Here is a 17334-nt window from a genome sequence, read left to right as displayed (position 1 = left end):
CAAGAAAATATGAACCTTGGAAGCTCAGTAAGCTGCAGCTTGTCTGGTTTCATACAGAACTGATACAAACATTCCTAAAATGATTCATTCTGACATTAGAAAATGGAGAGGAGTGATGACAAACACAGGCATGCTATATAAAGGTAGCCAAGAAATAGTAGCTAGACTTCAGTCTGACTCATAAGAGGTGAACTCTGTAACACTGGGCTACCCCTGCTTTAACTAATTAATCCTGTAAGAAGCAATTTTCAGAGGAAAAAAAAGTTACTACGTGGAGGTATTCTTTTAAACACATCTCTTCCTCAAACATTTGGAGATTTTTTAAAATGTCTCTATTTTTACATCATGTTATTTCACAGATTGGATTTTGGTTAAAAGCTTTTCCTTTTAGAGACTTGGCCTTACAGCTACCCTAACTGAACTGGCAGACATTATAACATCTTGAATGTGAGGAAATCCTAACCATGGAGCATGATTTAAGTATCAGCAGTGCCAGGATGACCAAGGCAAGACCACCATGCCTCAAACACCATGGCTTCAGCCAGAGCCCTGCCATGGTAGAACCAACTCCCAGCAAGCAGCCCAGCAAGCAGCTGCAGCAACATATTCCAAATATTTTTCACTTTCCATTGCCATATACTCCTTGCTGTACAACCTCAGACACCTGCAGTCAAGCTAGTGGAAAAAACACACCATAACAAACTGCAGGATGCATTACTGGGCAGCTGCAGCTCCAAGAAGGATCATTCTGGTCATCTGGGGTCTAAATTCCTCTGTAACACAAACCACAAACCCACACCCGCTAATTCCCGTGAGTCTGTAGCTCATCAGCATTTGCTAATTCACTCCCTGAAATCTCAGTTGTTAAATTACTCTCAGTGTTAGAAATTATCTTTGTTTTCTTTAGGTCTCAGTCTATGAGATTCCTATCTATAAAATCTACTTGTTCCTGGATTTTACTCTTGCATTACAAGAAAATGCAAATTTTTAATGTAGTGTTGTCTTAGGATTGTAAATAGACCAATACTTGTAAAATACTCACAAAATGGCATAAAATAAAATTTTGAATATATAATATGAAATTTCTTCATTTGTTTTCTTGCAGATCTGTAACAGTGCAACTGCTACTCTATTGCTGCTATGGATGCACTCACTACAAAGGTACACTTTTAGACACTAATCAGCATTTCTTTTCCTCTGCAGCTCAACCAACGCAAAAAACTTGCTGACTACCCTTTCATCCCTGCAGACACGCTACACATCACAGACTCATAGAATGCTCAAGCTGGAAGGAACCCGTAGGGATCATCAAGTCCAACTCTCTATAAGAGAGAAAATAAAAGTGTTTCAATCCTAGCAGTATTCAGCCTATATAATTTATGCTCTCAAGTTGCTGGTTCGGGGGAAAAGAAACCAAATCACAACATTTCAAGATGCTCAGGATGCAAGCCTTTGTCCCTGAAGGAACAAAAAGCAGAAGAACAATGCTTCTGCCCATGGCTGCTTCTCCAAGTCCTCCAAGGGTACATGGACACATTGCCAAGTAACAATGCACAGAGCTAACAAACACAGGACAAGGAAACTCAACAGCACAAGAAGGTCCAATCATCCCCAAGCAAAACAATGGGCCACCTCCAAGGTCATTATAACTGGCTTTCAGTAGTGTGAGACACTCATGGAAAGAACAACCAAAGGATCAACAGGTTTTCCAGTCAGATCACCACCACCTTGAGGAACTGCTGTGTCCCTCTGAACTCCCCTACCAGCACACACTGTATTTTGCCAGGCTAAAGCAGAGAGCCCCACCAGCCAGATGGTCTTAATTTTAGGACAGCAAGAGACAAAGCACTTAATTTCCTCTAATATTTTGTCCACGTGTTAACTGTATTCATGCTTAAAGCTTGCGCTCAGGTTTTGTTTTTCTTGTTTGTTTGTTGGGGGGGAAGGTCATTGGTCTTCTTTGATTGTTTTATTTTGATATTCTCCTGCACTTCCTAGACCTTGCTCTCACCTGACTTAGCAGTCAAACTAAAAGCACTATCTCTGATGGGAGAAAACACATTTCTCTGTTGAAGTCAGTACATGCTTATTATGTATTGTAAGTTTACTTTCACTGAATCAAAAAAACCCAAACCCTGCTGATTAGAGGATCTGCCACCTTCTCTTTAAAGTATCTGCTGAAGGAGAACTTGGGCTTTAGTGAACTTGAGTGTAAGAATTTCTGTGTTCCCTTCTCACTGAAGGAGTCAGATTTGAAAGTTTAAATAAAAGTCAGGGTCTACGTAGGGTTTTTATACAGACCTCACAACTATTAATCCCCAAACCAAACAAACAAGTCTAAGGAAGTACTAAAGACATCTGCAATAATTATCTATTCTATTTTTGTTTTACTTAAATTCTTCATCAAACAGCTGCTAGATATTCTACTTCTATGAAGAGCAGACAAGCTCTAGGGATTTCTTTAGCCTGCCAGCAAGATACTTCACAATTTCCCTAAACACTCTGCAAATCATCTCATAAAGACAGGTTTCATAACTATTTGCACAAGATATTTAAAAAATCTTATTAGAATGTCATCATGTTAGATTTTGTTTTTATTGTATTTATCAGACAGTATGAACTTAGCTCTTGATGTCCTTACGTACTTTTTACTCAGGCAACGTTCCAACAATTTTTCCATTTTTTTTAATGAAATATTTCAGAATTTGGCCCCTAGGCTTTTCCTGTTGTGGATAGTTTATTTCTTAAGTTTACAGTGCAGGGCACATGTTTCTCCATCATCTCCTTATGCAGTACACAATTTCTGGCTTAAAGAAGCTTAGAGCTAAAACTCCACTGCTAGACTTTTAAGATCTTCACTAATTTTAAATGAACCTTGGATTATCAAGGATAAAGACAACTCTGGGTTTACAAAACACTGGTTTTATTTTACAAAAGCAAATGTGCTACTTTTGATGCTGTTTATACTGAGTGTAATATTTGCTAAGATTTTTCTGACAAGGAATCAGGCCCAAAACCATAAAATGTACAGATCAGGACCACCACCTTGTAATCCCATCATATCTAAATCCAGATACCAAATGGACTTTAACGGAGATGCAGAAGTAACAAGGAAAACTCAATCTACCAAAAAAAATTTACAAATCAAACCTAAACAAAACCCTTAAAGGTAGAGAATCTATGATTAAGTAATAGCTCTGAGATTTTAGGTACAGTATATAACTTGTCATGTACATTCAAAAACCTCCCAGGTAATTCTTCTATTTACCTTGAGATGGTAAATGGATTTAAAATTTTCTCTGTCTGTGATAATATTAGTCTACTATTTGGATATTAATCAAGTGAGTATTCTTCTTTAATAATATACATTTGGATCTGAGTATCTGCATATGCAAACTTATCCTCTCCTAAAAACTCAGTTTTGACTTGTTAAAAATGCACACATATCATCCTCCCTCTGGAGTTTTCTTACTTATACAGACCTGTATGTATGTGGAAGGAAAGGAAGGAAGATGTTGCACTACAAATCCTCCTGATGTGATCTATTTCAAATTAACCATCTGCTCAAAAGTAGGGAGAATCAGAAGAGGGGCAGAACTTCTTGGAGCTTTTATTACCAGACTCTTCCAGTTTTCAGTTACTTCAATGGGAATTAAAAGCAGATTAAATGCAGCACTAAATTAGGGGAGGTCAGAGCACTCTCTGACACAGAACAAAATTTCTAGTTTCAAAGAATGTTTCAAACCTCTTGTTGCCAGTAGCTGATCACTGCTTAGCTGTTACCAGAACTAGGATCTAGACATTGAAGGAAGAGCCAAAACTCTTTAGAGGGTCTGAAGAAGCAATCTCCTACCTTATTAATAAAGTACATATTTCGTAAAGCCCTGGAGTCTCAAGACTAGGATCTTTGGTTTGGCTTGTTTTGATTTTTTGCTTTTTATGTGCTATTTCTGAGCCACCTGTCTCTTTTAACTCTATCTCATAAAGCTACTAATCAGTGGATATGCAGAGAATGTCTTATACAGACACAGGGAAAGCTCAGCAAGTGTTTATGCAAGCTACCTATGCTTAAATATAAAGATACATGTATATGTCAACTGAAGAAAAGAAAAGGCAACAAAGGAAGTTTCAGGATATTCAGACTTTAGCTCCAAGGAAGAAGCAGGGGCATGACAACTGCCAGTGACAGCCAAAAATATCAAAACTTTGGAATAACAGATTATTTGATGCTGCAATTATGGATGTTTGTTGCAAAACAGAATTTTCCCAAACGAAACCTCAGATCTGAGCCATCTCCAAATTTAGAAGGATTCATGTCTTATTCTTGTCCTTATTTCAAGGTCTGTTACAGTCTAAATTCTAAATGAAGTGATGTAGCTGTTTCCTACCTTCCTTTGGCACAAGAAAATCAACACTACTGAAATAACAAGGTCACCAAGCTTTATGAGCTGCTGGGAGTAGACACCGGTCTTTTGATAGCCAAGCAGTCTAAACTAGAGCTTATGAGAGTTTGTGCTTTGACTCTGTAGTGCTGTAGTGGATTCAGCAGAGACCTCATGAGAGAACTTAGGACATCTTCTGAAGCACTTAAAATCTGCAAAACACAAGGCTGTTTCCATGAAACTTACTGCTTGCTAATGCAAGAAATTCCAGAAACACAGTAGAAAAAGCGACTTAGGACACTAATTTATATAGTCTAAATAGGAATCTGTCTCCAATGCCATTCATTAGTAAAAAAAAAAAAAAATAAAGGAAGCATGCAGTCATGTATTCATGGTGCTGCAAATTGAGGGAACTCAACAGCAAGGGGGAAATGTGTGATAGAGATGGAAAAAAAAACCAATGTAAACTGCAAGCCTTAGTCTCTTTTTCTTCCTACAGGTTAAAACAAAGAGCAACCAGAACACTATTGAAGGAAATGAACACTCTCCAGAACATTAAAAAAAGACAAAAAAAAAAGACTTCAAGGTCTCTAAAGATTGATTTAGACAATTACATTTAAATTGCATTCCATGGCAGACAAGTTCCACACTTTCCTCCAAAAAGGGTAAAGAAATTGCAGTCTCAGGAAGCAGAGCATGGTTTCTCTGGATGGTCTGATCTCCAGACCATATCTTGCACTTGATCTGAAAGACAAATCTCTTTAAAAGAATTCATCAAGGGGAAAACACACAAAAATAATTTGTCCATTTTACAAACACTCAAAGTAATTATAAACAGAATGTAATTCTAGTCACTACAGATGAAAATATCTTGGAACTGACTGTGTTCTGCTCAAATTCAATTCTAAGATGCAAGAATATCCTACCTAAAATAATTAAATTGGACATGAGGGTGTACAGGACTGAGAATGTGACTCGCACTGTCTTACACATCACAGTAACAGATAGGTACAGTCGTGTAAAAATCAGTGAAAAAAGCATCATAAAACATGATAAAAAGAAAGGTTTTTTTGTGGAAATTAAATCAGAAAAATGGAGCAATGAAGACACTATGAAGTGAATGGCCCACTAAGCACTACCTAGAACTGTACAGCAGGTCACTTGCAGGAATCCAAAATGTTGGGCCAGCTATTCATTACCTTTCCCAGATTTCCCAAAGACAAGGAGTCGCACTAGAGAGTACAAAGTCACTAGTGAACAAAAAGCAGTAGAAACACACTTCAGAAATGAAAATCACGCTGCTCATGAGAGAAAACTGGTGTTTTTAAGTGTCCAAATTTCAGAATGTACAAGTGACACTACCAGAGGGTTGAGGTAGGTGATCCTCCTTTATTCAGTCACACTTCAAGACCTGTGTCCAGTGCTGGGTTCTTCACTACAAGAAAGACAAGAACATACTGCAGAGAGTCCAGACAAAGGCCATGAAGATAATGATGGGACTAGAACATATCTCCCACAAAGAAAGTTTGAGAGAGTTGTGACTGTTCAGCTCTCACTTCTGGAGAAGAGAAGGCTCAAGGGGACCTTATCAATGCAAAGCACCCAAAGGCAGGCTGCAAGAAGAATAAAGCCTCTTTATGCTCACTTGGTTACAGTTCAGAGCTCCCTCTGGCTCTGAGCAAAACACATGGGAGATTTGCCAGAGTGGAATGGGAGTTCAGTGTCTTTACACAGCCTCCCTGTGTGTTCCTCCACCCTGGTGTTATGTAAGAAACTGAGCTAAACTGTAAATATTACACAACCTGAAATGGGAAGGGACTAGTAAAATATGTCCACGACTCCTTCATGCTGACTCACCCCTTCCTTTCCACTTAAGGTTATTACCCACATTTAGGAGTACAATGTCTGCAATGGTAATTTCTTTTCTTTTAAGCATGTTCTAGGCACAGTGAGATATTTCACCAGTGTGAACAGAACATCACATAGGGCCTGGAGACAAGACTTTTTAGTATACCTGTTGAAATAGGACATAGGGTAATACTTTTAAACTGAAAGAGAGTAGATTTCGTCTAGAGATAAAGAAGAAATGTTTTACAATGAGGATGGTGACACACTGGAACAGGTTGCCCAGAGATCTGGCAGATGCCCTATTCCAGGAAACATTCCCTGAGCTGGATGGGGATCTGATCTAGTTGAAAATGTCTCTGCCTACTGCAGAGGGAGGTTGAACTAGGTGGCCTTTAGAGGTCCCTTCCAACCAAAGTATTCTACAACTATAAGCAGGACAACAGTGCCAGGAAGAAGACTGCAGTCTCCCCCCACAGCTCTGCTGCAGTCATTGCTGAAGTCATTGTGGCAGTGTACTTCCAGTACCTGAAGCCACACAAACCTCTCATGAATTTCTTACTGTGGATCTAAGCCACTCGCCCCATCACCAACCTAGAAAAATAACTTTTGTGGAAAGATTATGATCATTCCACAAAAGAAGCAGCAGTAGCGTTCCAGCTTGCTTGGACAAGTAGGTCAGATGGGAGTGGAAAAACGACTGATTTAGGCAATTTAGAGTAATTGTCTAAAACGACTGAGTTAAGCTTTTGCATGCACATTCTACAAGCATTATCCTATGGCTAGCATCATATTAAACAACAAAAAAGCTTTCTAGGCAGGACATCAGCCCACACCATATTCTCTGACCTAGAAGGACATGTGGAAATGTGCCCCTGGCTTAGGCTGGGTAAAAAGATTGTCATAGATCTAGACACTTAGAATCCTCATTATTCTGTAAAAGTCATTTACCCTGATGACAGCCCTTCTCCAGTAGAGTTAATGCTGTAGCAAAATACCCTTGTGTATCAACTCAGTGATAACTTCATATCTTGTAATAGAATATATATGTGACCTTGAAGGATAAGCTGTTGTGCTGAAGGATACCACCATACTTAAAAGTAGAAAACATTGAGCATGAACAGGAATTTCCTGGTCTAGTATTACTTATCTAAAATACGATGCACTCTGCATGAGTGGAAATTGCTAATTTTAATGTTAGATATTTAATACGTGGCTGTAAAACTTACACAAACTGTAATTTATCAACTCCAATTACATATTGAAAATATACTGTACATTATCACTTATTTATGTTCACTAAGAAAACTCAAATTCACAACAAGAGATTTTCCATAGTTCCTGGCTCTAGAAGTTCATCTGCAAAAATAATTTTACTTAACATGTATTGTCACAATATGCCATTTTAAATACTGGATGAAATTCTCAATTCATGCAAGAAATCTGACATCCGATTCAACTTCATCTTATGACCTCACCCAGTAGGTCTGTGTCAGCAGTCTCTTCTCTGACAAAAACTCTCATCTGAACCAGGCCAAATATTTTTTGATGACATTATTTCTAAAAATTAAAACCACAAATTTCATTGTTTTAGCAGTGTCCCAACACAAGAAGACTAAATCTTTATAATAAGAGTTCCAGTTTCCAAACTGTGCATTTACTAATAATGATCAAATTATTACCATAATATTAATTTTGACTGAGATGTGCAGTGAGAAATTAGGAACATGATGTTTTAAGATTAATGTTTAAATAAGATATGCCCACTGGTACAGACCAGCTTTATAGCTATACCAGGGCAAAAGGAGTGGAAAGAGCTACCCAAGACTTAAAATAGTTCTTGAAATGTATGGTCTGATTACTAATGTCATAAGAAAATGTAAATATGTTCTGACTAAGCCATTCTGCATAAATTCATATATGCATGTAAGTTTTCAGCATTCCACATCAAGTTATCTTTGTGCACTATACAGAGGACAGTCCTAAAAGTACTACTTCCATTAACACATTATATATAAATAATGTGTTATAAATAACACATAACACATTTCTCTGGTTTGCTCTGGTAAAGTGAATGCCCATGAAAACTTTGCAAAAGTGCAATGAATGCTTCACCAAGCTATACAGAGGCAGCTTCCTTTAAGTGAGATTCATTCCTAGATTTACAGCACAAAATTGATTTTGGAAGTAATTTAGTGTCGGTTCCCCTGTGAATCCTAGCTCAGCATAGATAAAGTAAATTAAAAAACCAAAATAAAACACCCCACAAACCTAAAGAACTGGACCTGACTGTGCCCTCAGAATATCAGCTGGCATAAAAACATCTCAATTGCTCCACAGCACTCACTATAACTCAGAAGGAATAAAGTATCAGTTATCAGCCCAAAGAAAGCAATCACACATGAACATTTATCTCCACAGTCTTCTTGAAGAAGAATGTCCAATTCAGGCAATCCAAAAGCATTGACTCCCATTGGAAGAAAAAGGCTGCCACAATATTCAACCTCATATTCTGCTTTTGTAACAATTTAGCCAGCCAGTACAGTGATTTTTTAGCAGAATCTGCACTATGTACTCCCAGAGAACCCAACTGTATGTTATTCCAGTCTGTCTCTACAGGTTTCAGTTCCCATTCTAGACCAACTTAAGTAGCAATCCTAACATTGCATCACCTCACTGGTATATCACATCAAGTCATCAATACATCTCTTAATATTAAAAAAAATAACAAAACCACAAGACAATTTTAGAAACTTTTTTTTTAACTTGATTTTTTCTACCTTTGAAAAGGCAGTCACAGAAATGTGTTCTCATTGAAAAAGAGAGGTGGCAAAAGCTCATTACAATTTGTGCCCCTTCTGTATTAAGGTCTAGAAATATGGCTGAAACTTCTTTTATAAAAGAATTTCCAAAATCACATGGATTTAATTGATTTATTTATGGATTTTTTTATGGATTTATTTATTATTGGTTTTCACTTACGGAAGACTTTGAAAAAAGTTCCCATTATCTTTTTCTCAACAGTGGAGAAAATTAAATATGTATTGAATACTGTCACACATAATAATCATGCCATTTCATATTCACTGGTACCCTCATAAATGAAACATGAGCTATTCTGGAGAGAATTGTCACCTTGAGAGAAACAAAGACCATTTGCTTACCAAATATAAATAAAAGAGAAAGTACAGAAAAGAACACTATTTCTTACCATTGTAAGAGTGAACGGATGGCTTTCCAGGGCAGACACTCTCGGACAGTGGAGAATAACATACTGAAATAAAATGGTAGAAAGGATACATTCAAAACATTCAGCAATGGGTTAGGACTTATAAAGTGATACTCATCCCTACAGATAATGTTACATGAAAGCAAAGTGGTTCTTTAGGGCCACATTAGCTCACCTGACCAGGCCTTGCTTCAAAGTCATCTTTCACCATCCTGACTTCAAGGACGTTGGAGGGGTGGCTTATCACTGAGGTGATTGTGACTGGCTTGTTGCTGCGGATGTAGCGGTACAGCCGCTCCACACAGTACAGGCACAGCGGCCCAGAAATCCAGAACCAGGTCTAAGGCAGAACAAAAATATCTTATCTCATAGAATTTTAACTTTCTGTCTTCGATTTTCACAACTACATGAGCTCTTTCAAGATCTCACTTCACATCTAACATCCGTGTCTCTCTCTACATGCAGAAACCGAAGAATGTTCCAAAGCCTTAATCAGTCTAACCAGCAGCATCACCCACAAGCACCAGCAATTTCAATCATAAAACTCATAAGGAAAAAAATGCTAATGACCTCGTTTGCTATTCTGGTTTGATGTAGTTAGATTGCAGCTGGTTTCAGCGAAGAAAGAAACAGTACCTACACAGACCAGAGTACTATACAATTGGTTAACATTTCTGGAAAAACACTGTCAGACTTCCAGTGTTATTTAACTATTACCTTCTTATAGCCATCTCAGATTCAAGTAAAAACCTAAGAAAACTTCATTCTTGTGCTATAGAAATTATGTTGATATTAAACTAGTGCAAAATCATAGACAACATAGAATGGGCACTTCTGAATCACAATCCATTTGCTCCCATGAAAGATGTGTATGCTAGACAGAAAATGCCCTGGAAATACCCATTCCTCTGCACTGATTATGTGGGGAGTCCTGGGTGAATGCTCCAGATGGAGACATTTGCAGCTGCTCAGCTAAACCCCATCCTAAGAGTCAATTACCAATAGCTTATGGCAGACTTATCTACTAATTCCACATCTGCTCAGTCATTCAAGCTGTGGCACTGAAGTGCCCCTCAACCCTCATCCATCTTCCCTCCCTTCCCAATTTCTGACGTTACACATCAACATCTCTTGCAACTAGCAGAGCATTTATTTTCAACAATAAAAAGCCCTACTAGTTTCTGTAGCTCACAGTTTTGGGGTTTTTTTTCAACTTGGTATCACAATATTTCCAAATTCAAAAAAGTCCTAAATAGTGTTTCAAAGCTGTCAGGAGAATATTGAGTGGCCATTTCATTCCATGACTCCTTTCCCATTAATGGCTCTAAAGCAAGCATCTTAAGCCCCTAAGAAGACTCCTTGCTGCCCTGTGGGTCATATGGAGCCAGATATACACTGATGGTTATAATTCAGGAATATTACCACAACAAAATACCAATCCAAAGAGCTTTGTTGGAGGAATTCAATGTAGAATTAACTGCTTCTCAATAGGATTACATACTCCATAGAAAAATGAGTTCCCAGTGTAGCTAGTAAGGGGGACACATGTTCAACAGAAAACAACAATGATAATAACAAAGAGAAACTCCTGTGGGGTCTGTTATGGGACCATTTTGAATGGTGGGCCTTGGACTCATGAACTCCATATTTGCAAGCTTCCTCAGGCTACTTGCCAATACAACCCAGCTCATCTTTTCTCAAAAGAAAAGAAAAAAAATTCTATAAAGAAAAAGCTGCCACAAAACATAAAGAAACAAAAGGAAAATGGAAAACTGAAAAAAGAAAAGGCTTTTCTGTCTCCACTCTCATCATACTTATTTGTCCATGCCACACATAAAACAAGCCTGTCTGCAAATAACAGACTATAAAAGCCAAACCACAACCAACTGCAACCCAGAAATGCATATTAGGACTTGCATCCGCATGGTAAAAAAGAGAACAAATGGAGCTTGATTATTTCAATTAACTACTGCCACACAATGCTTACAAAAGGACCTTACAAAATGTTATATAAATGTTTGCTCTGAAATGCTATGCTGTAAAATCACATTTTTAGCAGGATCAATGCATCCGTTATGGTGTTGTTCAAAAAAGAACATTACAGCCAATCTCTTGACATTTTTCCACCCTCCCTGTTCCATGCACCACATTGTAATGTACTTCAGGGTTAAATACAGATTGTTTTTTCCCCACCAAATTTTGAATGCCTCAAAAGGTTTTAATAATATTTTCCAGTATTAAAACATCTGGTCTGGAAAAGCAATAATTAGTGGTTATGGCTGACTGAAAGGCTTGGCATGGCTTTTAATACCTGAAATGTCGGATCATACAGACCTCTGGGAAGTGCGACTGGAACTTGGGTTCCTCGGAACAAACTCTCATAAAGCTATTTTGTACAAAGGGTTCTGGTACTGGTGGGTCCTCTGGGAAAGGCTCAGTAGTATAGTCTGGAAACAGCTCTTCAAAAGCCTTTGGCACAGTCAGATTCTGTCGGAGCGTTTTGTTAGGATTAAAGCAACCAGGAGGGTGTTCCTCTAAGTTGGTCTGGTACTTGAGCACTCCCCTACAGGAAAATAAAAAAAGTAAAGACTCTGAAGTAACAGAAAATAACAAACAACTTATCTTCATTCAGAGAGGACTTCAGAAAGCAGTCACAAGCCTCATCTTCTGCTAGAAATTTTATTCTGTTTGCCTTCAGGACTTTCCATGGGATTTAAACTTTGCAACAATAGAGCCTTCTGTCACTTGAGTCAAGGTTTAACTTTTTCAGCTCACTTGGAACTCCCCCACTGAACAGCCTCAAGCTTAATACTACTTGAAATGGAGAAAATATTGTGGGGGCCTTGAAAAAAAAATTAAATAATCGCATTTCCAATTCAATCACACACAGGCTGTTTTCACTCATCCTCCCTACAGTCAGCAAGCCCTGCTTTTAAGGCAGTCTTGTAGCAGAAGTAGCCCAAGTTGCCAAATCATAAACTGCAGGAATGTTCCCACTACTTGGTGTTTATCATGTTTACATACAAATAGAAGGAAAAAAGAAAGTCCTGCATGGTAGCCAAGGAACCTTCCTTGCAAATTATTTTATGAGGTCCATCCTTATTTTAGTTTTTCTCAAGCTAAGTTAAATTTACAGTAAAATGAAGTGAGAACTTTGAAGTTGCAGTTAAAAACCTTGAAGAAAAAATTGGGAACATCAGACACTCTGCCAGTACATGAACAAATCACTGAAAACAGGGAAGAACAGATAATAGTAATAAAATTCCTCAGAAGTACTACTTGTGTCCAAATCTAGATTTGGTTACAGTAAAACCACAAGGAAGAATATATTGAAAATAAAAAAAAAGCTAAATGACACCTGTAGAGAATGGTGCTGGGTGGGAAATGAGGCATACTGAGACAATGCTCTCTGAGTGCTAAGCCTTGTTATGAAGGCTCATCTCAAGCATACAATCAAACATAAGGACAGGTGCTCCTCCCTCCTCTCCTCAATATACACACAGCAGCAGCAGCAACAGAGTTTAACTCAGAAGAAAGAGAACTAGGACATCTGCAATATTCCCAACCTAAATGGGCTCTGACAGGCTACTGGCAATCTTCCCTACAAAAATGCAGTCCTGACAGCTAGTAACAAGCTTCCTACATGGTCTAGTGAATCATGTCAGCTTGGAAGTTAAGCCTGCTCACTCTTGAATTCCATCTGACCCTGGGAGAATCATTTGGGAAGTGTCCTTGCACCTACACCCATGCTTCTGCCTGCATTTATTGCTCAATCATGCCTATCACTTGCATCTGGTAGCACTGCTGGTCACCACGTATTGGCAAAGTGACAGATACCCCCAGCATTATGCTAGTTCCCTGCTCCATAAATATTATGGTGCTTCATGGATTTAGCTGGAAGTCAAAGCCCGTGCAGTATTTTTCCAGTGAACCTTGTGTGCATACCTGCCAGCAACTCCCACAGCTTCTCTCTTCTCAGCACACCCCCAAAGATGATTGCCTTGAGAGTAGCTGCAAACATGAGCATCCCCTCCAGTGATCTCTAGTTTATTTAACCTATTATAAACATGCTGAGAGGCAGACAGGGATCACAAATCTGCCTGTTAACAGCAGCTCAATAACTCCCAATTCTGAAGCTGCCAAGGAAAAGTAAGTCTTACACACCCAAGATCAGTGCCCAGAAAGGTTGAGTTCTGCACTGAACAAACATGACAGATGAATCACATCACTTTATACATTGCTGAGAAGTGGTTGGCTGCCTGAAGGATACTGTAAGAACATACCTGCAACAGTTTGAAACAAAACCAGAATCCAGCAATACTGTGGAAATACTTTACTCCTAAGAGGTAAAACCTCAATCAAGCTGCCTGTGCAGTTCAGCCATGGAATATACCTTGCTCTGTACAGTAATGGCTATGCATTTGCAAATCACAAAGACATCCCACAGAGGAGTAATCTGGGAACCTAAGCATGGATATCTAAGCTTCCTTTATTCTCAAAAGAGATTACAGAATTGTTTAGGTTGGAAAAGACCTCGAAGATCATGAAGTTCAACCATTAACCCAGCACTACCATGTTCACCACTAAACTATGCCCCTAAGCACCACATCTACACATCTCTTCAATACTCCCAGGGATGGTGACTTTATTGCTTCCCTGGACAGCTTGTTCCAGTGCCTGGCAACCCTTTAGTGAAGAAATTTTTCCTAATGTAAAATCTAAATCACCCCTCATGCAACTTTTGGCCACATCCTATTGATCTTATCAATATCACTAATGGAGCCAGGAATCAGTCCAGCTCACCTGAATGTAGATCTCTGAAACAGCAAATTACATGAAGCATCCTTCAGGCTCCATTGGCTGTATTTATCAGAACTCATTAGACCATAATGGGAAAGACACTGAGAAAACATGTAGAGACCTACATTTAGGCATCTTAAAGTTGAACTGACTCCCACTCTCCATGACTCATTCTTCTCCCACTTCTGACACTCAGTTCTTTCAGATTTGCACTGAATACCTTTGTAATTTAGTACGAAGGAGGCTGTGTACCAGAAATATGCCTGTTCAATACTTGCTGTATTACTGCAGCCTTGGTTTGCAAACTTGGTAAATGGAACATGGTTAGGAAAACAACGGGCAAATGATAACACTGTGAAGGAGATTAATTAAACTGGACAAGAAAAATACCCCTAAGGCAATCACTGGAACAGACTGCCTAGGGAGGTTACAGGATCTCAGTCACCAGATGTTTTAAAGAATTTGACAAACACCTGTCAAGAATAATTTCGAAAAAATTCATCCTAGCCTCGGATGGGGAGAACAGGTTAGATCCATTTTCTCTAGCCATAAACAAGTTCTATGCCATTGAAAAAAAAAAAAAAACAAACCAAAAAAAACCCCAACAAAACCAAAAAACCCAAACAGCTCCCCAAAACAAACAATAACACAAAAAACCCAACAAACTCAGAGAACTGGAATTGTGTTGAGAAGTTTCAATTGCTTTGAACTCATGATTTCTTTAACAGCACATTTTATTCCACAACTTATTCCTACAATGATCTTGCTAGGCCAATTGCCTCTCCAAGTTTACTTTAAGCAGAAGGGAGTACTGTCACACATTCAAGCACCCTGTGTTTCAGTAGATATTTGATGACATGAAGAAATAAACCTCATTCAAATACACCTTCCCTTCTCTACACTCTGCATCTACATCCACAAAGAAAACTTCAGAGATGTTAATGGAACAGATTTTCACAGAATCATAGAATAGTTTGAGTTGGAAGGAGCCTTTAAAGGTCACTTAGTCCAACCCCCAACCCACGCAGACATATGTCGTAACTTCTGGAAGATGTTTTACCTTGCAACAGAGCTCAGTTTGTTTGTGCCTGATACAGACCTGACCATCAGCTTCCTGGCACATAAACACTGGTCTGATGTTTGTGAAAAAAAGAAAAACTAGGAAATTTTGCAAGCAAAGAGAAAGAAGTAATTAGGGAGATGCCATTCCTTCCCTCTCCTTTGGAGTCAAAAAGGAAGGCAGAAAGGAAAATGTAAGGAATGAGCAACTTTCCTTTATATTCATGTCTCAGCAAAAAGGTAAGAGAGGGCAGAAAAAGAAGCTATGTTTTCTTGATTTCTCACTAGACACTGAATGGAAAAGGAATAATCTTGAAAGTGAAAAAGTTTGTGCTAGCTGGCTATAGCATACACAAGTCTCCAAGCTACAGCCTGATCTTTATTTAAACACACACCAGAGGACAATGTCTTGTACCAAAGTTGGCCCACTCTGCTCAAGCAAGCTCAGGAAAGGCAGTAATCAAGGAAACTGCTCTTTCTGGTTGTGCTTCAGGAAAAGGAAGAGTATTTTGTGCTGGTTGTGCTTCAGGAAAAGGAAGAGTATTTTCCATTTACTTACCCAGAAACATGCAGCATCAGCAGCATATAGAAGACAAAGAAAAGGTTGTGTGTATACCAGAAGATGTCATAGTTTGAAACCCTGAAAAGAATAAACCATGGTTCAATGCTGTTTCAACTCAGATGGAATCACTGCTAATTAAAAGCAGACCTGTGCACACAGGACATCATTATACACTGCACAGTTATGCAAAATAGTCAAAGCCCAGAATGTTTTCCCACAGGCATACTGTACTTGCACACAATTAAGTGTTGAGGAGAACAAGTGACTGGCACAGAAGTAACAAGCTGAGAAGGAGAGGTAAGGGTGTAGAAGTACAGAGCCAGATGGAGAACTCTTCTGAAACTGGGAGACTTGACTGCTTTCACAGGTCCTAGTTAGTCCCCATGAGATCCTTACAGCTGCAGTCTCAAAACTCAACCTCCTTACAGCGAGAGTCACCTTACATTCTCCCGGCCCCAGTACAGTTTAACGTGTCACTAAGGCTGCAGCACACAAACAGGTAGCATGGACAGCAGCAGAAGGGCCAGTGGGAAGGGTAAAAACTTTGTGAGGGTATGGAGTGGAAGAAGGCACAGGAAGAATAGGACCTAGAGCAAGGAGACAATAAGAGCACAGTAGGAAAATTTTCAGGGCAGGAAGCCACAATACGTTACTGCTCCAGGACTGTTGGTCTTGGGAGGAACAAGAAGAACATTGTGAGATCAGGAGAGGTGAAGGTGACTTCCTTTTATCAGTAATTTGTTAGGAAATATAAAAAGAATCCAGACCAAAGCAAATACCCATCTGGAACTGTTTTCTGTTAAGCTTGTTTGGGTGGTTTTTTGAGTAAAATAGTTACCAACAAACAACAATGAAATGACTAAGAAAATACACTACTTCACAGCACACAAACACACCTCTCATACTACACAGCATGGTAGGAGAGTTCCTTCTAAAACCAAAGAACCTACCCCCATTCATAAACTGAAACAATTATTAAATAAAAAATATTTTTAGCTCTGAGAGCATGGATTAAGAAGCTATTCCTCTGACACAGCTAACTTCTTTTTTTTCCAGAGCTTTTTCCCTCCTATGGTATTCTACACAACCAGCTAACTGCTCTTCCTTCAATACAACTGAAACATATGCTGCATTAGTTCTGTTGTTACAGGAATTATTTGTTTTCTTTTGCAAGAGAGGAAAAATAACCTTGACAGTCCAAGAGCTACCAAAATAAAATCCAAGCCAGCAAAATAACAAGGAAGGAAGCAAAGGAGGAAAAAAAAGGAGGCAAAAGAAGGAATACAGCAACAGCAAGGGGCTCTGAAATCCCCCCTCCACCCTGCCATTCTTCCCCCAGTCAGCTCAGTGTTAACACTTTTTTCCTCCTTGAAGCAGCTCAAGCCTTTTCTAACTCCCCACACCCTGGGAGGTATTTTCATGCAGTCACTCATCAGTATCTGTGAGGAGTTGTGGGA

General features: G+C 38.9%; 1 protein-coding gene across 2 annotated transcripts in view; it reads right to left on the bottom strand.

Moving 5' to 3' along the window:
• NOX4 (NADPH oxidase 4) overlaps positions 1–17334 on the bottom strand; it is a 100952-nt gene that overhangs the window by 64540 nt on the left and 19078 nt on the right. For both annotated transcript variants that reach the window (XM_036385659.1, XM_036385668.1), the window contains exons 8-11: positions 15875–15955; positions 11791–12019; positions 9632–9796; positions 9439–9501 (exon numbers count right to left, since the gene is read on the bottom strand). In XM_036385659.1, the coding sequence (XP_036241552.1) occupies positions 9439–9501; positions 9632–9796; positions 11791–12019; positions 15875–15955 (538 nt within the window). The remainder of the gene's footprint in view (positions 1–9438; positions 9502–9631; positions 9797–11790; positions 12020–15874; positions 15956–17334) is intronic.

This window comes from Molothrus ater, chromosome 2 (genome assembly GCF_012460135.2).
Source record: "Molothrus ater isolate BHLD 08-10-18 breed brown headed cowbird chromosome 2, BPBGC_Mater_1.1, whole genome shotgun sequence".
Classification (NCBI taxonomy): domain Eukaryota; kingdom Metazoa; phylum Chordata; class Aves; order Passeriformes; family Icteridae; genus Molothrus; species Molothrus ater.
The sequence above is the reverse complement of the archived record's forward strand: the minus strand, read 5'-3'. Positions and strand labels throughout refer to the sequence as shown.